Source organism: Urocitellus parryii, chromosome 3, assembly GCF_045843805.1.
Source record: "Urocitellus parryii isolate mUroPar1 chromosome 3, mUroPar1.hap1, whole genome shotgun sequence".
NCBI lineage: Eukaryota > Metazoa > Chordata > Mammalia > Rodentia > Sciuridae > Urocitellus > Urocitellus parryii.
The window spans coordinates 214,042,216-214,068,756 of NC_135533.1; the positions used below are offsets into that span (position 1 = coordinate 214,042,216).

Consider the following 26,541-nt stretch of genomic DNA (forward strand, 5'->3'; position numbering starts at 1 on the left):
CCCTGGGCCACTTTAGTAATGAATCCCACTGGAATTCATTACTTCTTCCTGCAGCTAACTTATGTGATAGAAAAATTGGGCACAGAGGGAACAGTTTTGCTGGATTCCCAAAGCTTCTAATTACAGAAATGGCACCACTTTACTCTAGGCTAAGTGTTCTCCCCTGGGGTATGGCCTCTGTGGTATGCATCCTTTTTTTCCAATCCTAGGCAAAAGCCAGCAAGTGATTGCTAATGTTACTAATGAGCTATGAAAACTTTTAACAAAGGCCCACTGAACATTCAGCACTGCCACTCGGGGATGTGCAACTGCCCTGGACCACATCCAAGGAACTGTGCGGAAGACTGCAAGTGCAGAGAAAGGGATCTAGGGCTACAGGTGGCCAAAGGAAGACTTGAAAGCCCTGTGGTCATGCAGCTGTCCATCAGGTCCTCTGAGCCCCACTGATGCATCGCCTGACACAGGCATGAAAGTCAGGGAGAAGCAAGTGCTCTCTGACTGAGCAACCATTTTTCAATTCTTGCAACATGAAAACCGAATAAATACAGTAATACAGGGCCTTATAGAGCCAACAGGAATTGCTATCAGAGCAGAAAGAAAGCACTATGTGATCCTCAGTAGACATTGTCAACCTACTTTTACTTCCTGCCTGTTCTTGGAGACTGGGAGGCTGAGAGGCAATTGCCTCCAGAGGATTTCTGAGACCATATTTCCTGAAAAGATCAAGCAACCAAACATGATTGTGTACTATGCACAGCACAGGGTCCTTGGGTTGAGCCCTCTCCTCTCTCCACACCCTTACTCAACAGTACTGACCACCAGGATACTGTACATCCGAGTGTCCTCTTGCTCCAACAGTGCCATGCAGATGCATGTGAATGTGACCTGTGTGCACAGCAAGTGCCTATGAATACCTGGAAAAAGCAGAAAATAAGTGTCATCCCTCAAATATCTGTGGGGGACTGCTTTCAGAATCCTCTGCAAATACCAAAATCCTCAGGTGCTCAAGTCCCTCATTCAAAATGGCCTCATATTTGCGTAGAACATATAGGCACACCCCTCCCATATATATACATTTTAAATATTTTTTTAGTTGTTGATGGACCTTTATGTGATGCTAGGAAATTGAACCCAGTGTCTCATATGAGGTAAGTGCTCAAATTATTTCTAGATGGCTTTTAATATTAATTATGTAAATGCTACATAAATAGTAATTATACTGTATTCTTTAGGGAATGACAAGAAAAAGAATCTGTACATGTTCAGTATGAACACAACCGCAGTAAGGCTAACTACATAGTACATGTCAGCAATTTTTTCCCCCAGACATTTGCAACCTGTGGTGGATTCTGAGGATACCACAGAGGTTCATTCCCAGTGTATGCAAGAATTTAATTACAAAGAATTTTTAATGTGGTTGATAAAAGTAGTTGTTTAACTAAAGGATGTACACAAATAGGTCAACACAACAGGGCTCCAAGCATGCTGTGTCCTACCACCAAAGGAACTCTGGGGCCTTCCCAAGAAACAGTCACTCACAGCATCAAAAGGACCGGGGAAATCTCCGATCAAGAAACAAGCTTAGACACACACTTGATAGACTGCCAAGACTTTGTACAAAGGAGAAAGTAAGTCAGCATGATGCACAAATCTTTCTGAGGCAAACTGCTGAAAACTCAAGGGCCCATGTGTTTTCTTGGCCACTCTACTCTAAATCCCACAGCCTGTCCCCACACACAAATATTAAGCAGTGTTTGATGCATTCCCCTAGGAACTCAGGTGAGGAACGACGCCTATGCAGGCAGAACAAAAGCCAAGCAGTGAGCTAAGGAAGCTCAAAAAATGGCAATGTGGGAATGGGAGAAGCAGAAGGCTGCAGGGACAGGGGATGTAGCTCAGTGGTAAGCTCTAGGTGGGAGGGGAGGAGGGGAGATACGGAAAGGACTATGAGGCCTTCCAAGGAACCAAGCAAGAGCAGAAGAAACAAATCTGGCCTCAAAGTCAGAGTCCACCACCCCTGTGAGCACCCACCCTTTAAACACCTAGGATAGTCATAGGCTGTATTAAATCAATTGCTGCTGCTTCTCCACGGTGGGATGAGTTGATTGGCAGATCCTATACAAGGGAGTGAACACAGTCCACAGCAACAAGATCTGTGTGTGCAGTTTGAGATCCTTGTTGGTTCTCCAGGCCCATTCTTAGCCTCCCCAGTGTGAAGCTTGGACTCCCATGGGCTGGAATACCACTTTGTAATGATGTCACATGTATCTGGCTGCTGTCGGTATCTGAGACTTTATGTCTTAAGTATCTGAGACAGAGTTCTCAGAAAGCTGGTGAAAAAACGAAGAAGTGGAAAGTGTGGGGGATTGTTAATTACCTAAGTTCTACAAGATAATATCTTAAGAAAAAAACAGTTGAGTCATTTCATCTACAGTAAAGATCTTCTAATACATCTCTGTATTAGAAGTACTGGCCAATGCAATCAGACAAGCAAAACCAGAGACTAAGAATGGGTACACAAGTAAAGCTATCTCAATTTGCTGCATAGTATACTTGAAAAAACTCAGAAAAGCAATGATAAAACTAAAAAAAAATAATTCAGTGAAGCAGCAGATTATAAAATTAAGACACAAAATCAGTAGTTTTCATATACACAAATTGAATAGAAGATGTAATGGCATAAAAAATATTACTTCTGATGAACAATTAAATACCCAAGGGAAACTACATAATGTTTTAATTGGAGAGGTCAAGAGGGGTTTTATGAAATGTTAATCCTTCTTTCTTGACTTGGTGGTTTTAAGGATGTGTTCTTGTGATAACTAACGGAACTGTCCACTCATTAACTAAGCACCTTTTTTAATGTTTATGTCACATTTCAATAAAACCTCTTTTTAAAAACCTCCTGTGTTATAATCACCATACAAATTACCTCGATACTTACTAATACAGCCTGGCAATTTCACATTCCTAGAGAAAGTAATGCTCCAAAAAGTATGCACAAGATATCGTGTAGCAGCATTATCCGTAACATGGAAAGATGGAAACAACTAATTGTACCATCAGCAGAAGAGGAAATAAATTGATATAAAATAGAGGACCACTATCTCATAGTAAAATTGAAAGTATAGCTCTTTTCATCCTGATTCACTGATAAACCACCCCCACTACCAATAATCTGGCCACCACTGCACCTAACTTGAATTCTGCAATGGCCTTCCAGCTGGCTTTTGGTGTGTACCTTGGTCCTGTCATCCTTCTGAAAATATAAACCAGGTAGTGATCAGTCCTCTGTTCAAAACCCTCCACTGACTACCTGCCACACTGAGAATAGAAGGAAAAGTTCTTCCAGTTAACTCACAAAACACTCCATGATCTGTTCCCAGGGTACAGCTCTGACCTCATCAATCGTGAGGCCCAAACTTGCTCCACTCATCCCACTGACACCTCTACTGTTGCAAGGCTGGCCCAAGCAGAGTTGTATGTCACTTTTGAACCACCAAGAGTTCTCATCCGCAGATGATTCTGTCACATGCCCTCAGCATACCTCTGCTCAAATGTCCCTTTAAGTGAAAAGCCTTCCTTACCCACCCAATGGCTCCACTCTTGTCATCACCATGCTTAATGCTTCCTCCCACTATATTTGTCACACCTGATGCACAACATCCTTACTTATCAGATGTCCCAATCCCACCTAAAACATAAGCACCAAGAGGGCAAGAATCCCCAGTCCAACCCTGGGCATTTCAGACCAATGGCTGAGGCAAGAGGCATGGACTCTAGAGCCAGATCCAGGGTTGAAATCCAAGCACTACTGCCTGCCAACAGGCTGGCTTCAAATAAGCAACCAAGAATCTTTTGTCTGAGATTTCCCCTGTGCAAAATGAAGATGCCGACAACACTTGCTTCCTTGGACTTTTGTGAAAACTAGCAGCAGTCCCTGACTTAGAATGGTTTGACTTAGGACTTTTTGACTTTAGGATGGGTTTATCAGGACGTACCTGAACAGTAAGCCAAGGAACACCTGTGGACTTCTATCAAAAAATAAGTCAAGAAAATAAATGTATAAGTATATCAAATACTTAAAATATAATTTTAAAATCTGGTTTAAAGAATTCAAAAAACTTTATCCAATAATTCAAAATATACACATTATACCCAAATACAAAAGTAGAAGTTATCAAAACTCACCAAATACCAAATGCTTCTTCCCACCAAGAAATAAAGCAAACAAAAATAATATTCATAGCGCCATAAGCCAGTAATCAGTTTTATTTCTTCTCATGTAATAGGAGGTCTGGAATTAACAAACCCAGGGCTGGTACAGACACTCGGAGGCCACAGGGAAGCCCTGCTCACTGTGACTTTGCTGCAGCATCCTCCTTAGACTGGTTTGTCTTCACAGCCACAAATCTTTCAACACTAGGAGCTGAATCTCCTTGCAAGGTGAGACGTAGGGAGAAAAGAACCAAATGTGGAGAGAAGAATCTAGGTAAGAAGGACTATTTTTCAAGAGCTTTTTCTCAGAAACCCATACAGTGGCCTCTGCTTATTTGCCAATGGCCAGGGTTATGGGATGCAGACAGTACCAACTGCAAGAAAATCTGTTTAAGAGACATTAAAAAATAGCACACCTTACGAATATGAGATTTGAATTCTTTTGATATGGAAGATGACAGTGGATGCAACTAGAAGTCTATGCCATTCTTGGCTGGACAGCAGGCCACAAACATACCAAAGGATCCATATAATGAAGACTTCATGCTTTGATCACAATGCATCTGAAATCAGATACCAGTAATTGGTACTATAAAATACCTATGTCACCAAGTATGTAACACAATTCTAAATATGCTATTGGTCAAGAAAGTTATCCAAAAGGAAATTAGATATTTTAAGAATGAAGCTACAGTAAAAATACTATATACAAACCTTTTGTGATGAGGCCTAATGGTTATTTAGAGGAGCATAACCTTACAAATAAAGACTAGAAATTCATGAGCTAGGGCCTGTTTTCATGATGAAGGACTGAGAAGTACAATCCTGCGTTCACTGGAGAATACCATCAAAGCTTCTCTCCCAGTGAGAATTCTCATTTGCACAAGTAAAGGGACACATAGGGATTATCAGCAATGTTAAGTTCTTACAAATTTCTTCAAAGAACCATGTTAATTAAAAAAAAAAAAAAAAAATTAAAAAGAAATTTCTTCTAGTTTGGTGCTGATGTTAAGTACAATTATTCTTAACCTCAGCATACTGTTATTGTAGGGCACACAATTCTTTGAAGTGGGGGGGCAGGGGCTCCTGGCACTGTAGGATGCTTGGCACCATCCTAATGTCTTCCCACTACCTGTCAGTGGCTCCTCCCCCAGTAACAACCAAAAATGTCCCCTGGGGAACAAACCCTACCTGTTGAGGAGCACTGCTGTGGACCAAGGCTCAGCAAAGCTTTTCTATAAATAGCAAGCATTTCAGGCTTTGAGGGCCACAGAGGGTCTCTGCACAAACTCTCCTCTTAAAATGGAACAACTCTTCTTAGCTTATGAACCATACAAACACAGACAGCTGGTTAGTTTGCTCACCCCTTTTATGGACTTCCCACATTCCTCACCCCATAGATTTTTCTCTTCAGTGTGATTTATCTCATGAGGAATGGAGTGTGAGAATGAAAAGATTTCCCCCATCACTGCACTGACAAAAATTCTCCCTAATGTGTCCAAAAGGTTGAGAAAGTGTTGCTGAAATTATTATTATTATTTTTTTTTTGGTGGGGATGGAACCCAGGGCCTCATGCATGCTAGGCAAGCACTCTACCACAGGGCCACAGTCCAGCCTGCTGAAGTTCTCATGTGTTTACAAACTAGACGTACACTGAAGGCTTTTCCACACCAGATACAGCCCCCCACGGTGTTGTTCTCCCAACTGATGAGAAACAACTTGTCTTCTCACAGGCTTCACACCAACTGGATTTCTCCTACGTTCAATGAACTCTTTTGTGCTCTGTAAGGTGAGAGCTTCTCCCTCACATCTGAAGGTTCCTTTCTGGTCCGAGTGTTCCCGTCGCCTACTGGAGTGCTCACTGGAGCCTCTTCCACACTGAGGCCGGGAAGAGCTTCTCTCCCCGGTGCGTCTTCATATGGCTCCTGAGGGATGAGTGGTCGCTGAAGGCCTTCCCACAGGCAAGGCACTCGTAGGGCTTCTCCCCGGTGTGAATCCTCCTGTGCACGTTGAGGTTGGAGCCTATGCTGAAGGCCTTCCCGCAATGGTCGCACTCATAGGGCTTCTCTCCCGTGTGGCTCCTCATGTGGGTCTTCAGGGTGGACTGGTTCCTGAAGGCTTTCCCGCACTGCCGACACTCCACACGCTTCTTTACCAGATGGATGCTCATGTGCCTCCTCCGCGACAGATAATCACCAAAGATCTTCCCGCAGGCTGCGCATTCATAGCGTCTCTCTTGAGTGTGGATCTTCCTGTGTGCAGTGAGGTTGGAGCTGGCGCTGAAGGCTTTCCCACAGAGATCGCACCCGTAGGGCTTCTCTCCCGTGTGAGAATTCATGTGTGTCTTCAGGATGGACTGGTTTCGGAAGGCCTTCCCACACTGGCGACATTCCACTGGTTTCTTCACAATATGGATTCTCATGTGTTTCCTCCGTGACAAGAGGTCACCAAAGGATTTCCCACATTCTTTGCATTCATAGGTTTTCTCCACCATATGGTTTTTCTTGTGCAAATTAAAGTTAGACTTCCAGCGGAAGGCTTTGCCACACTGTGTGCACTCGTAGGGCTTCTCCCCGGTGTGATTCCTGACGTGCTCTTTCAGGTGTGAGGGGTGCTGGAAAGCTTTCCCACAGTCCTGACACTCATAGGGCCGCTCCCCAGTGTGTGTTCGCTTGTGTGCAATGAGGTGGCAGCTCCTGCCGTAGGCCTTGCCACACTCATCACACTTGTAGGGTCTCTCGCCAGTGTGGACCCTCATGTGGATCTTCAGGGCCGAGAGGGTGCGGAAGGCGTTCCCACACTGACTACAGTCGAAGGGCTTCTCTTTGAGGTGTGTCCGTGCGTGGCTCCTGAGGGCAGAGGGGTCGTTGAAGGCCTTCCCACAGTCGCTGCAGCCATAGGGCTTCTCCCCAGTGTGGATCCTCCTGTGCCGGGTGAGGGAGGCGCTCGTGGTGAAGGCCTTCTGGCACTGCTGGCACTCGTGCATCTTCCTCCCATCATACACGTTCACGTGCTGAGTGAGGGGCGTCCTGCTCTTGAAGGCTGCCCCGCAATGGTGGCGATGGTAGGGCCTCTTGCCGGGGTGTCTCCCCATTGGCTGAGTAAGATGAGCACCCATGCTGAAGACTTCAAACAAGTGGGCGTATTCAGTGGACTTCTCCCCAAGATGAGCTCTTTCCTGTTGGTTAAGAGAGGAGAGCTGACTGGGTTATTTTCCACAAACACTGCATTCTTCTTCTTTTTTCTTTTGGTACTGGGGATCGAACCCATGGCCTCATGCATACTAAACTCGGGCTCTACCACTGAGCTATACCCCAGCCCCTTTCAGCCTAAACATTCAAAGATAGATGCTCACCACTGGGACTGAAGATGCCATAATCCGCAGTGCCAATGTGCTGTTCCTGTCTCACTGGAACTCTATCCAAGAGGAAAGGCAAATGCTATACTATAAGGCTCCATGTGTGCTACTTTTTCAAAGCTTTTTTGCAGCTTGTCTACTCTTTAAAACCAAATTAAGCTAAACACGGCAATACACATCTGTAATCTCAGCTAGCTACTCCAGAGGCTGAGGCAGTGGTATCCTAAGTTTGAGGTCTGCCTTGACAACTCAGTGAGACTCTGTCTCCAAATAAAATGTAAAAAGGGTTGGGATGTAGTTCAGTGATAACAGCACTTGCCTAGCATATGCAAGCTGCTAGGATCAATCCCCAGCAATACAAACAAACTAACAAACCCTCACACACACAACCAAATTGAGCTCAAATACTCAACATCTAAGATAAGTTATGGATTTTGTATTTTGGTTTTTATTTTGTTGTTGTTGTTGTTTTTGGTTCTAGGAATTAAACTCAAGGGTACTTTACCTCTGAGCTACATCCTTAGCTCTTCTTATTTTTTATTTTGAGACTGGGCCTTGCTAAATTGCTACGGTTGGCCTCAAACTTGCCATCTCCTGCCTCTGCCTCCAAAGTTGTAGGGATTACAGGTGTGTGCCACTGTGCCCAGCAAGTTATAAAAAATATTTATCCATCAAAATTCTTGAGTAAGTCTGAAGCTAAATTTAGGATTTTTCTCCAAATTAAAAAAAAAATTGCATCTGTATTAAGTACATATACATTGTTCTTGTCATTATTCCTTAAATAACACAGAAAAATGAATATTTAAGTATCATTTTTTTCTACATTGGTTATTAAAGACAATCTAGAGATAATTTAAAGCATACGGGAGGATGTGTGTAGTTCCAGGTAAATACTATGTCATTTTATATGAAGGACTTGAGCATCCGCAGATTTTGGTCTCCATAGGAGACCTGAAACTGTTCCACAGGTCTCGTTCTTAAGCAGCTTTGCCAACTCCAGCTGCTTCTCTAATGGGGAAGATCCAGAATTATCTCAGGTAAATCTTACCATTGACACACCACTGGATGTTTCCTTCCCAAAAATATCTTCCATGAGGATTGACCACTTGGTCTTAGATGGAGTCTCCCAATCTGAAATAAAATTAGCAAAATACTAACTTGATGAAAAAATAAAATGACAGTGACAAAACAGGCAGACTTTGCAAATACTACCTGTACACAAGAAAACGCAAAAGGGAAGAACACACAATAGCAAAATAATTGTTGAAAATGTGGCTACGTGAGCTGTTTAGAAATGATGGCAGGATAAATTTAAGTCAGTTCAGATAGATATTCAAATACTGCATGATGAGGAAGGCCAAGCATAAAAGAATGAGACAGACAACACAGAAACATTAAATTAAACAGGGCAAGCTGGCCATGGTGGCGCACACCTGTAATCTCAGCAACTTGGGAGACCGAGGCATGAGGACTGCAAGTTCAAAGCCAGCCTTAAGCAACTTGGCAAGGCCCTAAGCAACTTAGTGAGACCTTGTCTCAGTCGTAAAATACCCCTAGATTTAATCCCTAGCACCTCAATAAACAAAGAGGCATAGAGAACCAAGGACTTGTGCGAGAATGACAGCACTTTCTAATTTCCTCAGGTGACATTACCTAATAGACCTCCCTGCCAAAGTATGGAGGTCATCTGTCCCCCAGAGGCTTATGTGCTGGAGGCCTGGTCCTCAGTGTGGTCATATAAAGGTGGTGGAACTCTGAAGATATAGTAGGGCCTGCTCAGATGGAGAGATACTGTTCTCCTGGGTGAATTAGTTCTGATAAAAGTGGGCTGTTAGGAAATCAGTGACATCGGCCCTTCCTCAGTATCTTGCTTTCTGTCTTACCATAGGATCTTTCCTTCTAAAATACACTCCCTCTGAGATGCCATCTGCCAAACTGTGACACAGTATAATGTGTATGTGTTGGGGGCGGAGGAACGACACTTTCCAGGATGACGAGCCTCCAGTACTGTGAACTAACGAGACCTCTTTTCTTTACACACTACCCAGCCTTGGACATTTTTCTAGAAACAGGAAATGGCCCACGCACTCCCTCACTCCAGTCGCTGCCTAGAGTGGACAGTCTGAAGCACTCCTATTTGCCCTCATGCTTGCTCACCTGGACAGGTGCCGTGCTGACTGGCCCTCTCCTCTGTCCTCGGCTCTTCTTCTTGCTCCAAGTGTGAGATGAGGCTGGGTTTGCCAACCTGATACCCTACTCACAGGGAAAGACATGTTGAGGGAGGACTGTGCAGAGGACAACCCTTCCATTAGACTGCGGCCAACATTTTGATCTTCAGGGTTCTCAAGGTGGAGTCTGACTTAAGAGTAACAAAATGATGGTGCCTCATTTCTAAGAACACAGTGAATCTTTAAAAACAAAAACAAATGAAACCACACCCACACATTTTCTCTCCAAAAGAATGGGGATTTCTTATTTCAGGAGCCCATGTCCAAGCTCAGAACACAAACGTGGGTGTCTCCAAAATCAATGCAACAATCAGGGTTCAAAATCTCTGGGAGACACCATGTGGGTGGGCACTGGTTCTGCTCATTCAGTCGTGTTTCAAACCCCTGCCTAGTTTCTGAGTCACTGAAAATACTTGAACAAAAACATCTGGTTCTGGTAAGAACGAATTCTGAATGCGGCCAGGGTTACCTAGTGAAGTGAGGTTGCTATAGTTCTCCAGCATCACATCTTTGTACAGCTTTCTCTGAGAAGAATCCAGCAGGGGCCACTCTTTCTCAGTGAAGTCCACAGCTACATCCTGGAAAGTCACGGATTCCTGAAACACCACACACACCTGGGGTAAGAAGCCTGTCAGAGTTCACAGGAAGATGGAGGAGGCTGAAGACTGGACTTCCAGCTGGTGTGCTCTCAAACATCGTCTCTTCCCCATGAGGTGATCTTATTCTATCTCTCTGCTTCAAACACAATTCTGCGAGGCACCGAGTCTCCAGTACTGTGAACTAATGAGACCTCTTTACACACTACCCAGCCTAGCTTTACCCCCAGCCCCAGCCGTATCTAGGATTGAGCATGGGTAGGTCTGAGTATTCTGCAAGCAGGAGAGAAATTCTTGCTACATAAATCACTTCCTGTGACTTCCCCGATACTAGGACAAGCTTTCCTGGCTATTTCTGGGGTCCTGGTCAGGCATCTGCCAGAGTAAGGAGGATCTGAAAAAATTCAATGTGCAACGATGAAGGTATTCTAGAAAACATCTCTACCCCTCAGGGCCCCGAGACCTTGTATACCTGAGAAGAAACACTGGGTGGTGTAGGAGGCTCCAGACCATGGGAAGCAAATAGGTCTAAATTCTGGGGACAGGAATGGTGTTTTGAAGACAGAGGAAATTCTGACTCTTGGAGAAAAGCAGGGCTCTGGGTGGACACAGCTACAGGAGAAAAGAAGCTCCATGAGAATCCCGTGTCTCCCACTAGTGTCTCCACCCAAACAACACGCCACAGACACCCCAATTGTGAACCACAGCAGCCCTGCACCTCTCAAAGATAGAGAGGGGTGCCAGGCCTACCTACCAGTAGGAAGCAACACACAGGCAGAGTATTTCATAGCCCCAATGCCTGGGACCAGAAGTGTTTCACATTGGTGGTGGGGGAAGGTGGGTGTTAGAATGTTTGCACATACATAATGAGGCATCTTGAGATGGGGACCAAATCCAAACACAAAATTCGTTTATGTTTTATAAACATACAAGGACCCTGAAGGTAATCTCATAGAATACTTTTAGTGTGTCTGAACGGGGCACCCCTGTACTGGGCATTAAGCCAAACCCTCTACCACTGAGCTGCATCCCCAGTCTTATCAAGTTGCCCAGGCTGGCCTCAAACTTGGAATTCGCAGGCTCCAGAGCTGGGATTACTAGAATGCACGACCACACCCAGCTGGTATGCCCAAGTTTTAAGTGGAGTTTTGCACTTCTGGCATCGTGCTAGCAGTCAAAAAGATTCAGATTTTGGAGCACTCTGAATGTTTTACTTAGGGATGCTCAATTTGTACAAAGTTCCAATTTCTGAGTGAAGAATGCTGAGAGATGGAGCTATTACTTTGCTCTAATTTTATGCTGAGAGATGGAGCTATTACTTTGCTCTAATTTTATCAAAATAACAAATGGATAGTAACAATCCCCCGTCCACCGTCCCCTCTTCACACACCAACCAAATATCCACTCTCCCCTCTCCCCAATCCCCGAAAACCCTGAATCAGACACAGTCAGTGGAAGGCTCCCATCATTCTTCAACTCGCCCGTCCTCCCCTGGCAGCCCTCCCTGTGGGTGCACGTCCCCTTTATCTCAATGGAGCTGCAGGAGACACTTACACTCCATACCCAAGGGCATGAGTTGACCTAAGAACTTACCAAATGTGGGAGACAGGCCAAGAGCTGCCATCCTGTGAGGGGGAGTCAACTTCCTGGACAGCAGGGCACTGGAGTCCTGTGGAAGTCCTGCAGGAAGCTACTCTCTGGATTCCACGGCTCTCTACAGGCTGGCCTCTGTGGCAATGAGAGGGAAGCAGGAGGTCAGAGGCCGCTGTCTCTCCTGCTCACTGAGGACAATTCTGAGTTTTGTTTTTGGCATTTTCTCTCTGAGCAGCAAGTTGCCCAATCCTTGGCCTCTACCTCCCATAGCTCAAACTTCCGGGCCACATGGTAGAAGCTCCCTGATTGGCCTCAAGTGGGAAGCCATATCCACTGTCCCCAACTGATGTGTCACCAGGCACAGTTGTGATCTTCCTTTCACCATGGAGGCCGGCCTCACTCAGGATGGCTCTCTGTCTAAGAGGATGCTCCCCTTAGGATACAAGTGCCTCTCTCCAATGCCCTCTGCACCCACACCGGCACACACAGCCATGGATTACGACCTTCACCATTGAAATCAGCCTCACCTCTTCTGGGATGGTACAGAGTTCGCTTGGCATGCACAAGGGCCCTGGGTTCAAATCCCAGCAAACAGACAAAACAAAACAAAAAACCAAAACAAAATAAAAAAAGAACAAGAAAGAAAAAAGAAACCTGATTCTCTGCACAAAATGCCCTGCATATCTTTCTCATCCTATTACCTCTCCCCTCAGAGAAGACTGCAGGCACCTATGCTTCTCATTGCCCCACAAGCCACCACATCACCTCAACCACTTCTTTGTCCAAATTCTTTTCTTTCTGCCTTCTACCCGTCTCCAGCAAGAAAAGCCTGGTGATTCCAGCCATCTGTCTCCTCCCTGAAGGCACTTGGAAAGACCAGTGTGCACACAAAGTCTCCCCGTTGGGGTAAAAACTGAGTTGCAAACCCCAAAAGGACACCTATACTAAATAAGCGAACTAGGCCATCCCACCTTCCAGTCTCCCAGAGACCAAGAAAGTCTCACCAGTGTTTCTGAATTAGAAATCTTCCTCACCATCACTCTTACTTTCAGCAAATAATTTTGGAGTTCACTCCACAGCAATCATATACAGAAAAAAAACATACCCTGGCAAAGAACTGGAGAATGAAGATTAAAAATCAGTTTTCTGTATGCTACATAAAGAAAACTTACATACATTCTTTTAGCACACATAAAGTACCTAGAAATTAATCAAGTAAAAGCTGTGCATAACCTTGACAATAACACAGAGGAAGAACTCATGAAATTCGAAGACTGGAGTCTCTGAATATCCAACCAAATATCCACTCTCCCCTGTGAAGAGAATGGCTACCAAGTGGCTAAGACACAGCCACCTGGCCGAGGCCAGGACCTGGAGCCCCGTCATCTACACTTTCCACGTGGGGCAAAGTGCTCAGGTGGCTCAGGCTTAGAGAGTGATCCCCATCAAACTCAGGCCTGTGGGACCCTTTCACTGTCAGAGCAGAAATTCTGGGCCATTTCTCACCTCAATGACTGTACCACTTTCACGGCGGCTTACCAGTGCTGAATGAAAGTCACCAAGAATCGGTGGCCCTGAATATAGAGGCACAGCAGGAAGACTGGCTGGATGTGGAGCACAGGTATATAGGAAGAAGCGTAAGTCTATGAACTCAGAAGTTTTCTATGAGACACACAAAACAATGAAAATCAGAACGACATCATAAGGATAAGTGAGAATGGAGATTACTTTTGCAGAGTTAATGAGTCGTTTAACTTCTCCCTCAGCTCTTCATGATGCAGTAAAAGCAGCTCTACTATACCATTTCCACAAATCTTACTCTACCCTTAAGAGGATCAGGGACAGGACCTGGGGGGCTACAAGGTGCCAGGGCACATAATTCAAGACAGTGCTTTCAGCTTCACGTAAACACAGAGTTGGCACCAAGGGTGAGTGCCTTCTTGAATCAGCACCCCAGGAACCTCCCATGTCCCACTGAGGCCCAGCCACACTTCTCATAATGACAGATCTGCCTCTTCCATCTAGTTACAGTCCAAGGTTAATTTTGCCCTTCAGAGGATTCCAATGTGAGTTTTCTTTTGTGGCTATAATTCTTCCAATATAACTTTATCTCTATATTCAACTTTACAATGCTGCACCAGGACATTCAGAATTAACATATGCAAACACTACAGGCACAAATTATTTTACTAATGTTTGCCCTTGCCACAACTATTTCTACCAGTGTTATCCATGCAAGCAAACATACACAAAGCAACAAATATAGTGAGAACATCATACAACTATGGTTTTCTCAGTCCAGAAGTATGCTGCACTAGGAACTCAACATATCTATGTATACTCCACCATCTTTAAGCTTTCAACCAACTAGATAAAATGTTGCAGGAGCTAAAAAGGTAGGGTCAGATTTGTTTCCAACAGGTAATATAGGTACCCTAACCAAACCTTCCACTCAACCTGTTTTAAAAAAGCAACAGTTAGGTGTGGTGGCCAGGCCTGTAACCCCAGGGGTTCTGGAGGCTGAGGCAGGAGGATTGATTGCCAAGTGCGAAGCCAACCTCAGCAACTTAGGGAGACCCTGTCTCAATAAATAAATAAATAAATAAATAAAAAGGGGCTGGGGATGTGGCTCTGTGGATAAGTGCCCTGAGTTCAATCACTGGTGCCAAAAACAAAGCAATACAAAATCCAGACACTTACTATCTTCAAAACTACTCATGGGCTGACAACAAATAAACATACAGTAATTTTAAAAACTGTAATGGATTTGGTTTCCTAGGTATGACCCAAAGTGTGGTCTGCAAGCCAGGGCACAAACATCGCTTGGGGTAATGTAATAATTCTGATACCAGATCATATGCCAGTCCAACTAAGACCTGGTGGAGTGGGCCTAAGAAGTGGTGTTTTAACAAGCTGACACCATGCATTTCTAATGCATGACACCATGCATTAGAAAGTAGTTCTTCAAAAGAACATCAGGGCAGCACAGAAAGATGAAGAGTATGAAGACGGTTAGGAGCCAGGCTCAGTGGCTCATGCCTATAATCCCAACTACTCCAGAAGCTGAGACAGGAGGATTGCAAGATGAAGATCAGCCTAAGCAACTAAGCGAGACCCTGCCTCAAAATTTTTTAAAAAATTAAAAAAGGGGTGGGGATGTAGCTCAGTGTTAGAGCACCCTTGTGTTCAATGCCTAGTGCCCAATTAACAAATATCCTTTGAAAATGCCAATATTCTCAAAATTTAAATATAAATTCAAATTAAAGCCCAGTTTGTGGAATTTGGCAAACTTATTTTCAAATTTAAGCTGACGTTCCTAAAAATAATTGCTAAAATTTAAGCACTTCACCTGTAAGTTATTTAGAAATCGCTAAATCATGGATGTGTACTTGCAACAATATGGAAAAAAGGATATCTATGAAAGTACTTAAGCATGTGAGTCTATTCACTAATAATTACCAAAATTAACAAATACATTTTTGTATTTACAGGCACAGGCCTGTAATCCCAGGGGTTTGGGAGGCTGAGGCAGGAGGATCCCGAGTTCACAGCCAGCCTCGGCAATGGTGAGGTGCTAAGCAATTCAGTGAGACCCGGTCTCTAAATAAAAGGCTGTGGATGTGGCTCAGTGGTTGAGTGCCTTTGAGTTCAATCACCAGTGCTGCCCCTAAAAACAAACAAACATATTTTTGAGAAAGCATATATAAGCAGTCAAATTCATAAAGAAAATCCTGAAGGAGTTGGGTGCACTACGCTATTCAGAAGGCTGAGTTGGGATGATCACAAGTTGGAAGCCGCCTGGGCGACTTGGAGGCCCTGTCTCAAGAATAAAATTAACCACCAGAAAGGGGTGAGCAAGTACCTCAGTGGCATAGCTCTTGACTAGCACAGTAAAAAGAAGAAGAAAAAAAGAAAGTAACTAAGAAAGCCATGGGGAAGATGAGGATGTGGTATAGGAGCACTCAGTTCTGAGGTTAAATAACCTCTTTCTCGGCCTAGTTTGAGGATTCGCGTTCAATTTCAATTCTCAAACTTTCAATTCCAAGTTTGTGTGTGTGTTTTCACATTTTTTCTTTCTTCTTCGGGGCTGCGGGTGGGGTATATGCCCTGCTTTTTAATGTGCAGGTATTTGAAAGTAAAAGGTTAATTAACACAACATAAGATGGCAGAATTCAATGCAACATATTAGTAATCATCGCTAGTATTAATAGACCTAACTCTTCTCGAAAAGTTAAAAAACCGGATGCGAGACGGAATTTTAAAGCTACCTGTAGGCCACTGACACAAGAATGACAACTAAAATAGGTGCACCGGAGACTTGATACATACAAGGTACTATTCAAGTTAAATGCAAACAACATCGAAAAGCAGCGTGCCCCTAAGAACAGAAGCAAAACCGACAGTCTGTCGCCGCCCCCACCTCCAGGGCTCCATTCCTAACCAGGTTCCCAGCACCTCCGCCGTCACTCAAAGGCTGTGGACTTCCGCTCCAGCACCCGCAGCCTCTCACCCCGCCGACCGCGCCACCTAAGAGGCACTCCTCACGTGCCTGCCCGGCCGCCCGGCCCTCTCATTCCTGTCCCTGGTCCCCCGCTTCCGGGGCCTCTCGGGTCCTGAGGAACGCGGGGGGTGGAAGGATTAGTGATGAAAACCGGGCTTACAGGGCTGGGGTACAATCGAGGGAGCGGAGGTCTCGGAAGCCGCCGCCGGAGACTAAGTTCATATGACAGGCTCCATATGCTGTAAGGAAGTCGAGGGTCCCCAACAGGTCGAAGGGAGAAGCCGCAGACCTCTCCTTTGCCCATGTGTCTTACAGTAATCGCCTCTCGAGAGTAATGGCTTCCGCTTCACTTCCGCCTTCCAAATCTCGCGGTACCTCATTGGCCGCTTCTAGCCAGGAAGCGCGGACAGAGGGGATTCTGGGAAATGTAGTTCACAAGCTTTAACGGACTTGGCGGAGCTGCCCAAGTGGTGTTTCACCCGCTAGCAGCTTTACCAAGTTGTAGTTGTCTGGCTGCCCCAGGGCTCAGTCCTCAGCCACCTTCTCGTCCTATAATCATTCACTCTATGGTAGCAGTGAATCTCACTGTTTTAACTGTTCATACTGTCCACAACTCTAAATTGCATACTGCCTGAGACATTTGCCACTTGCATATGTTATAGATCTGTTAAAATGCGGCAAATCAATTTCCTCCAAAACTTTCTCAATCCCAAATAGCATATACTCTTTTCCATAGTACCAGGGATTGAACCCAGGAATACTCTACCTCTGAGCTACACATGTGTTTGTGTATGTGGTGTTGGGGAGTGAATCCAGGGCTTCATGCATGCTAAGCAAATGCTCTACTACTGAACTGTATCCCCAGCCCAGCAACTTGATTCAGCAAGTCTGGGGTAGGGTCAAAGAGTCTGCATTCCAGGTGGTGCTGATGCGGCCTGCCCAGCAACTTCACTTTATTAGTACATTGAAATTTGCAAGTATCTAGCACATGGCAATGATCATAAAATCACTGCTCAGAAATTCTCCAAAAACCTGCAACAAAACCAATAAGTAGGCTTGAGAGAAGACATTTATTCAGTGTCTTTTGGGAATTGCAATCCTGGAGACCAAGGATCCAGTAGCAACTGGATTGTATTCTTATTACCAAACCCAGGTTTGGAAACTCATGCCATGGTGTTACCATTGTTTACCGGTGACAAGTCTTTGCTTCCCCAATGCTGAAGTATAACACCAGAGAAGCACTCCGAGGCAAGTGTAGAGTGGAAAGGAGAAGCTTCATTAAAGGACAGCAGAAAAGACTTCTCCCGTAGGAAGAAGGGGACCCAACAGGTGGAATCCGTGGAAGGGCGCTGTCTCCCCTCTTCATAGCCAAGGTCTTCTTTCAGCTTTCCCGCATTTCTGTCAGCTTCCTTTCCTTTGTTCTGTTATCTTGCCGTGATAGAATGTAGGTGGGGAGACCCAAAAGGTGAGGGGCAGAAGGGCCTGCTGAGTAATCTGGGCAGGAATAAAAATAAAATAAAAATAAAAATAAAATAAAAAACACTAAAAGATAAAAAAGAAAAAAAGAAGGTGATCTTTGGGTAGTTTGGATCCAGAACTTTATTAAACCAGACAGTTCTGCAACTTTGAGCACATTCATTAGACTCTCCATGCCTCTGCTTTCCCATCTGTGACATAGAAACTAGAACTACTTCAATTAAAAATTTTAAATGATATTTTCAAAAAGATACATTAAAGAAATCACTATGTTCCAGGCATGGTGATGCATGCCTATAATCACAGTGGCTTGGGAGGCTGAGACAGGAGGATCACGAATTCAAAGCCGGCCTCAGCAACAGCAAGGCCCTAAGCAACTCAGTGAGACCTTGTCTCTAAATAAAATACAAAATAGGGCTGGGGATGTGGCTCAGTAGTTGAGTGGCCCTGAGTTCAATCTCTGGTACACTATGTAAAGTCCAGGAGAATAGGGTGCAAGAGAGGTAAGCCAGGCACCAGGCCTAGTCTTATCTCTAAAAGGGACTGGGAGAGGCAGCTGAGGGGCCAATGTGAGCTTTTGGTGTTTACTGGCTCAAGAGTAAAGGGTAAGAGTTAAGGACTTCCCGCTTTGGCCTGGGTCCATAAAGGGGTGGTTCTTAGAAACAAGAGAAAATTGGGCTGGGGATGTGACTCAAGCGGTAGCGTGCTCGCCTGGCATGCGTGCGGCCCGGGTTCGATCCTCAGCACCACATACCAACAAAGATGTTGTCTGCCGAAAACTAAACAAAATATATATATATATATATATATATATATATATATATATATATATATATATATTAAAATTCTCTCTCTCTCTCTCTCTCTCAAAAAAAAAAAGAAAAAGAAAAAGAAAGAAAGCAAAACCATTTGGAAGCAAACCAATTGGAAGTATGGAAGTACATCCAGGTTTCCCATTATCTGGAGCACCCAGGAAAAGCTTGTGTAACTGCAAGTTTCCCATTGAAGCAGACTTTAATGCAAAAAGATGCCCAGAGACAACAAAGGTAATTGCATAAAGATAAAACATCCAGTGCACCAGGAAGGTACGAAATTATGAATTTGCACTCAGTTAACGGTCCTTTGAATGAATTGAAAGCAAAATAGAAACTTAAAAACCACATTCCACATTCTGTGACTTTAACATATATTCCTCCATGATTTACACAAAAAGGAGACCAACAAACAACAAAATCAGCAAAAATCCACAAGATTTTAACATGATTAAAAAACTTGATTTATTGGACATATATAGAAAAATGCAATGAATAATTATAGAATGCACAGTTATGTTTTAGCACAAATGGTACATTTACTAAATTTGACCACAAATGCCATGTAAGACAAACATTTAATTTCAAACTGTTGAAATTATATAAAGAATATGACCACAATGTAACTGGGCTACAAATGAACCACCAAAACATATAAGAGGTCTTCCGTATTAAGAAGTGCATTTCTAGTTGGGCACGGTGCTACACACTGGTAATTCCAGATGCTTGGCAGGCAGATGCATAAGGGTCCAAGGTTATAGACCAGCCTGGGCAACTTAGTGAGACCAACTCAAAATAAAGAAATAAAGGGGTTTGGGACATAGCTCAGTGGTAAAGCATCCTTGGGTCCAATCCTCAATACCAGGAGAGAACAAAAAAAAAAAAAAAAAGAAAGAAAGAAAGAAAAGAAAAAATGCATTTTTCTACAAATGCATTTTCTAAAAATGCTGAATTTCTACATAGCACATGTATTATGTAAAATTCTAAATGGACTTGGCTTAAATTCATTTATATGTATGGATTTTGGAAGTACTGAAGACAAAACAAAGAGGATCTCCACCCTGAAAGGAAACAGGGTGCAGTAAGAACTGACTTAATTAATAATTAACGTGGTGGATTGGTGGTGACATCAGTGATAGAGAACTTTCCCAGCATGAGCAGTCATGGAGTTGATCCCCAGTAAGACAGAAACAAAACAAACTAACAAAAAACAACCAGTGATTAATGTGGAAGTATTCACTCCAAGTTGATTAATGTGTGCTGCCCACCTGATGCTCATTTTACTGGTACATCAGACAGTCAAAATTTATGTGTATACAAATGTTTTGAATTATCTATACATCCCAATATAGTTGACATATTCCCCAAATCACTATTTACTTGCACTATATTGCTTTGCCCATTTTATGGATGCAGAAACTGAACTCAAAGTAAGTTAGTTGGTATGTGAAATGGAGGGAAACACACAAAAGCAGGGTCAATACAACGCTGTTTGTCTTGAAAGTCCACTTTGCTCAGAGAATTGCACCAAGATAGAGTCAGGCCTCCTGTGGTGGCCCAAGCCTGTAATTCCATCACCTCAAGAAATTAAGGCTGGAGAATCACAGGTTTGAGGGCAGCATAGGCAATTTAGTCTCAAAATAAAAAGTAAAAAGGGACAAGGATATAGCTTGGTGGTAGAACACACCTGGAGTCAATCTCTAGTACTGAAAAATAAAAGAAAAAGAAAAGTCAGGATTTCTGGTGCAGCCAACTTTTCATCCTCTTTGACTCATTCTAGAAGTTCCATACTGAGGGCAGTTGACAGAATCACAAAAGGAAAATATTCCTTAAATGAGTTTTCTCAAGGCGCCCTTCACGTCCTTGTTGCCCAGGCTGTAGATGAAGGGGTTCAGCATGGGGGTGACCACAGTGCACATCACTGAAGCCACTGCAGTCTTCCTGGGAGAATCATTCAAGCAGCATAGCATGGTGGGTACAGTGTGAACTTTGGGTGGTTTGTATCCAGAGGTCTCCTGTGCAAAATTTGGGGACATTACTTACCCTCTCCTTGTCTCTGCTTCCCCATTTATAGCACAGGAGCTAAAAATCCTTTAGTTAAAATTAAAACTATATTCAAATAAAGGAACATAAAATAAATCACTGTATATAGACAAGGACTCCAGAAGCTGAGTCTAGAATGGATCTTACCAATGAAGGGGTCTGGGAGACACAGATGTGAGCTGTGGGTGTCTGCAGAGTCAGGAGTGAAGGGCGAGAATAAAGGGCTTTACTATTTGTTCTGGTAGTGCAAAGGGATCGCCTTTGAAATGAGGGAGAGAGGGAAATAAACTAACTGCTAGTAAGAACTACACCCAGGCTTCCTCCCCTCATCTGGAGAACTCAGAAAAGCCTTGTGTAAGTGCACTGTGTTCCTGTCAAAGAGAGCAGACCTTAATGCAAACCAAGCTCAGAGATAACTAAAGTGATTTCCTAAACATGAGAAATCTGATGCACTAGGAAGAGGTAAAATTTTGAATCTGCAGTCACTTGAGAGTCATCTGATGGAATTACAAGCATAACTAGACAAAACAATATCACACTGAGTGAATTTACCACCCATCTCATCATGATTGTACAACAAGGAGACCAGCAGAATCAGAAAATTTTACCCAGATTTGAACATGATTACCAGGTTGGACTGATTGGACATGCAGAGAACGATGCTTTCAATAACTGTAGAATACACATTTTTTTTTTGTGGTACTGTGGCTTGAACCCAGGACCCTATGCATGCAAGGCAAGCACTCTACCAATTGAGCTATATCCCCAGCCCAAATACACATATTTTGCAACCTCAGCTTCTTGGGAATCTGAAGCAAGAGGATTCCAAATTCAAGGTCAGCCTCGGTAATTTAGGGAGACTCTGTCCCCCAAAATAAATAAATAAATAAAAATAAAAAGTTCTGGGAGTGGAGCTCAGTGGTAGAGCACCCCTGCTTTCAGTCCCAGGAATCACACACACACACACACACACACACACACACACACACCCATCAAAGAATGCACATTTATTTCATCACTACAGTTGGAACATGTATTCGTTTGACAACAGTGAGAATTAAGGCCATTTTTTAAATTCAAAGAATTAAAATTATAGGGAGAATACATTCTACAACCACAATGCAACAAGGTGAAAATAAGTCCCAACAGCAAGACGAGGAACCCTCCACGTGTTTGGATATGGGAAATGCATTTCTACATAATACACCTATTATAAAAGAAATAGCCATGGATTTTTTTTTCAAATGCATTTATCTCTAGACATTCTGGTAGAAAGGAGATCAAAATCAAGAGGAAGTTGACAATCACTGGAAGGGAAAGGTATGAAGTGAGAAGTGATGAAGTGTAAGTGGGGCTTACATTGGCAGGGCCTGGGTTCATTCCCCAGAACCACATTTGTCAATAAAGTTACATTAACAATTAATGTAGAACCAAGAACACGTCTACTATGATTTTACTAATACAAGATTGTTGATAAAATAACTACTTGTTTAATATTACTCGCTCAATGCAACCAATTTTTTGTATACATTTTAAAACCTCTCAATGCCCTTCTCAATGCCCTTAAAGTGGTTTTTGTGGGTGTGAAGCAAATGGTGAAGAATTTGAATTGGTCCCTTTATTATAGTATTGAAATTAAATCTACTTAATTTATTAAGTCATGTCCATGCCCTGATTTACATATATATATATATATATATATATATATATATCCATAAACATTCTAGTACTTGAAAAAAATTCATCACATATTTCTATAAGACAAATATATTCCCTAAATGATTACTAAGTGTGTGACATTTGTCTGAGCTGATGATAGATGTAGAAATTGAACCAAGAGTTGAAATTAGTTGGTCTGTGACATGGAGCAAAACATATTAACTGCTAGTAAGAACTACAGTTCTTAGGATTCCATACAAAGACACTTTCTTGAAAGCTTGTGTTTCACCATTTGTTTGCAAGGAAAACTGAATTAAGGAAGATTCAAGATTTCGGGCCTGCTGTATTGGTCTCCTTTTCATTGCTGTGACTAAAATATGTGAGAAGAAGAACATAGAAGAGAAAAAGTTCATTTTGGCTTCTTGGTTTCAGATGTCCAGTCCGTGGTTGGCCCACTTCATTAATGGGCCCTAGAGATGAAGAAATCATGGCAGAAGTGTGTGGCATACAAAAGCTCTTTAGCTTATGAAAGGCAGGAAGCACAGACACAGAGAGAACTAGGAACCAGAGAGAAAATAGAGTCTCCAGGGGCATCTCATTGAGTGTTCTACTTCCTCTAGCTATTAGCACTTGCCTAGTTACCATCCACTAATACATTGAAATTATTAATTCCCAATAAGGATTAACCCACCGATTTATTACCTAATCATTTCACCTCTGAATATGCCTTAATTGCTACATGAGCTTTTATAGGAACATCTCATATTTAAATCATGATAGAGACCCAATATTTCATTCTCTTTGCCTGTAGAAACCCACACTCAGGAAACTTAACAGGGTCACAACAATAAAAATGTCCCCAAGGTGAGTTTTCTCAAGGCGCCCTTCATGTTCTTGTTCCTCAGGCTGGAGATGAAGGGGTTCAGCATGGGAGTGACCACGGTGTACATCACCGAGGCCATGGCACTCATTCTGGGAGAATCAGTAACAGCAGAACTAAGATAAACCCCAATACAAGTCCCATAGAACAGGGAAACCACAGACAGATGAGTCCCACAGGTAGAAAAAGCTTTATACTTTCTATCAGTTGATGGGATTCTGAAGATGGAAGAGACAATTTGAGCATAAGAGAAAATTATCCCGGAGAGAGGAGCAATACCCAAGAAGATAGTTGCTAAAAATTCAACAATGTTATTGGTGAGAGCATCAGAACAGGCCATCCTGATGATCTGAGTCAGTTCACAGAAGAAGTGGGGGATCTGCAGATGTTTGCAGAAAGACAGACGCAGCAACATCAGAGTGTGCACCAGGGCATCCACAGTGCTGATGAGCAGACAGATTAGAACCAGCAGGGCACAGAGGCGGGGGTTCATGATGACCATGTAATGCAAGGGGTGGCAGATGGCCACGTATCGATCATAGGCCATCACGGTCAGCAGTAAATTGTCCATACATACAAAAACCATGAAAAAATATGCCTGAGTGAGGCAGCCTGCATAGGAGATGGCTTTGCTTTCTGTCTGGATGTTCAGCAGCATCTTAGGGACCACAGTGGAAGTGCTACCGATGTCAGCCAAGGACAGGTTGGAGAGGAAGAAGTACATGGGGGTGTGGAGGTGGGAGTCAGAGCTGACAGCCAGGATGATGAGCAGGTTCCCAAGCACTGTCACTAGGTACATGGACAGTAGCAGTCCAAAGAGGACGGGCTGCAGGGCTGGGTCCTCTGAGAGTCCCAGGAGGAGGAATTCTGCTGTAAGGGTTTGGTTTTCTGGTTTCATAGTTTTGAGGAGTCTGCTGCAAGAGAGGGACATAGTGACAACACAGCACAGAGAGATCAGTGCTGAACACAGTCCTTCAGTCTACAATGTGAATTCTAGTAATATTTAGAAAGTTCTCTTCAGGTTGTCCTACCCATTTCTTTCTTTAGCCCTTGCATTTTGAATAAATTCTATGTATTATCATACATAAAATTAAATGTGAAAATTTTTCCAATAATAAAGTGCAAAACAAACGTGCTATTTTATGCTTGAGGAATTTAAAGTCTGAATGCAGACTTTAAATCTAGCTGAAACTATACTAGTTTTCTAATAAAGCACCAAAATGGGTGAAATCAATCATTTTTCATGGAATCCTAAGTTGTAGTTTACACTGATCTAATCTCAGATGTTGCTGAAAATCATGATCTCACGTACTCTACTGCCTTACTTTGACAAATGACATTGCTTGTCTATTTCTTGAATATTTCATATCATACAATTACATCAAGTAACTCCAAAGCATCTATGTAATTTCAATTACGTGCTCTAGACCTAGAATAGTTGCTCTTCTTTTTCAGATTTTCATTTGACATTTGTCATATATTTCTCCAGGAAGGGACATTTTCACAAAGCTGAATGAGTCTGTATTTTGTTTCATACTGACATGTCCCATCCAAAGTGAAAAATGCCCATCTCCCTCGACCCCCTTTTGTGGTGTTATAGGGACTGACACAGGGGTGCTGAATCACGACCCACATCCAGTCCTGTTGATTTTATATTTTGAGACAGGGCCTCATTAGGTTGCCCAACTTGGCCTCCAGTGTGTGATCCTCCTGCCTCAGGTTCCTCTGTGAGGGAATTACAGGTGTGGCCCACTGTACTCAGCTCCCATCTGGTATTTAAAACAAGCATAACTTACTACTTTTGACGAGCTGATTAATTTTCTTTTATAATCACATCTTTCTCTCATTCCTTTGACTGTTACCAAACTTGGAGTCCATGGAGTAGATCATGTCTTGCAGACAAACACAGCTCAGGAATATTAGGAGAATACTGAATCCTGGAGGAGGTAAGCCTGGGGCAAGCCTTCAGTACTCACCAGCTTTGTCGCTCTACCTCAGCATCCTCGGAGGCTGATCTTGGTATGCAACAGAGGGCAGAGGACTGGGTGGTTCTTTAAGTGGTTATTACAAATATATGCACATGAATCCTCCATAACAAGCCTCAAGGGTCAGAGATATAAGACGGTGAGAATCACAGAGCTCTCAACACCCAGCCTCCCAGCTGCCCTCCCCAGGGAAGGCACTGGATTGGCTATTCTCCAGAAAGACAAAGACTGTGGCCCTCAGACTTAGTGCACACATCAGTTCCTGAAAGGCCCTGTTAGAACACACATCCTGGTCCTTCCCTAGACTTTCAGACTTCCTGTGGTCCTAGGAGTTCTGTTCTACCAAGTCTCTAGGTGATGCTGCTGCTGGCCCAGGAACTCCACCTGGAGAACCCCCAGTGTGGTGCACTGATTGTGAAGAGCCCGATGGATGGCAGTTCTTCTGATATCAGTGCCCAGAAGTTCCTAGTGTGAGCAAAGTTACAGAAAAAACAACCATCAGGCCAGAGTCAAGGGCATTTGTTCTAGGACCTTTAGGTATTACAATAGCCAGAGACCCAGGGGACAGGAGCAACTGTAATGGGTTGTGACAGAAGGGGAAGAGGACAGAATTTAAAAATGAGAAAATTGCAACTGTCCATGTTGTTCTCCACAAATTGGCATGGGTGGAAGCAGAAAGGCAACTGATAGGTCTGAACGTCTATTGGCTGTTGTTGATGATCAGCCGTGGACACAAGAGTAATCGAGGGTAAAAGTGCTGTAGCTGCTATGGCTTGGCCCAGTCCCAAATATTCAGTGGAGCAGATGCAAGGGCCCTCCACCCTGGAATCCTTCCCAGCTCCCTTTAAAGGGCTCTGAGACAAGGTGCAGTCACTCTGCAATCTAAGCCCACACATGTGCAATTCCAAATGTAGAGTTCCTTGCTGTGTGACCACAGAGGTTTGTCATTCAGTACTGGTTGGGGTAGGATGGCATGGTGGGGGCAATGGGGACTTTGAATAGTTTGGATCCAACATTTACTAACCCATACAGCTGTGCAACTTTCAGGACATTACTCAACTTATATATGACTCTGCTCCTTCACCTGTAATAGGAGAACTCAAAATAGATCAACTAACAATTAAAAGCTGTGTTTTATTGTTTTTTTATTTGCTCTTTTTTAGATACATGATAGATAGTAGCATGTACTTTG

General features: G+C 43.4%; 2 protein-coding genes across 2 annotated transcripts; both read right to left on the minus strand.

The window, feature by feature from the left end:
- Positions 1 to 4,164: 4,164 nt before the first annotated feature.
- On the minus strand, positions 4,165 to 16,844 carry Znf317 (zinc finger protein 317). The gene is given in 8 exon segments (XM_026381275.2): positions 4,165 to 6,117; positions 6,119 to 7,396; positions 8,625 to 8,707; positions 9,734 to 9,829; positions 10,274 to 10,400; positions 10,873 to 11,012; positions 11,994 to 12,128; positions 16,655 to 16,844. Coding segments are annotated over 7 exon segments (2,019 nt in total). The 5' UTR covers positions 12,025 to 12,128; positions 16,655 to 16,844; the 3' UTR covers positions 4,165 to 5,853.
- A 6,479-nt stretch (positions 16,845 to 23,323) lies between these two features.
- Positions 23,324 to 24,262, minus strand: LOC113176744 (olfactory receptor 7A10-like). Its single transcript, XM_026381271.2, has one exon. The coding sequence runs from the start codon at positions 24,260 to 24,262 to the stop codon at positions 23,324 to 23,326; it is 939 nt and encodes a 312-aa protein (XP_026237056.2).
- Between the last annotated feature and the right edge of the window lie 2,279 nt (positions 24,263 to 26,541).

Bases quoted from the DNA above. Each gene is read 5' to 3' on its own strand.
- LOC113176744 (XM_026381271.2), bottom strand. From the start codon at position 24,262: ATGAAACCAGAAAACCAAACCCTTACAGCAGAATTCCTCCTCCTGGGA.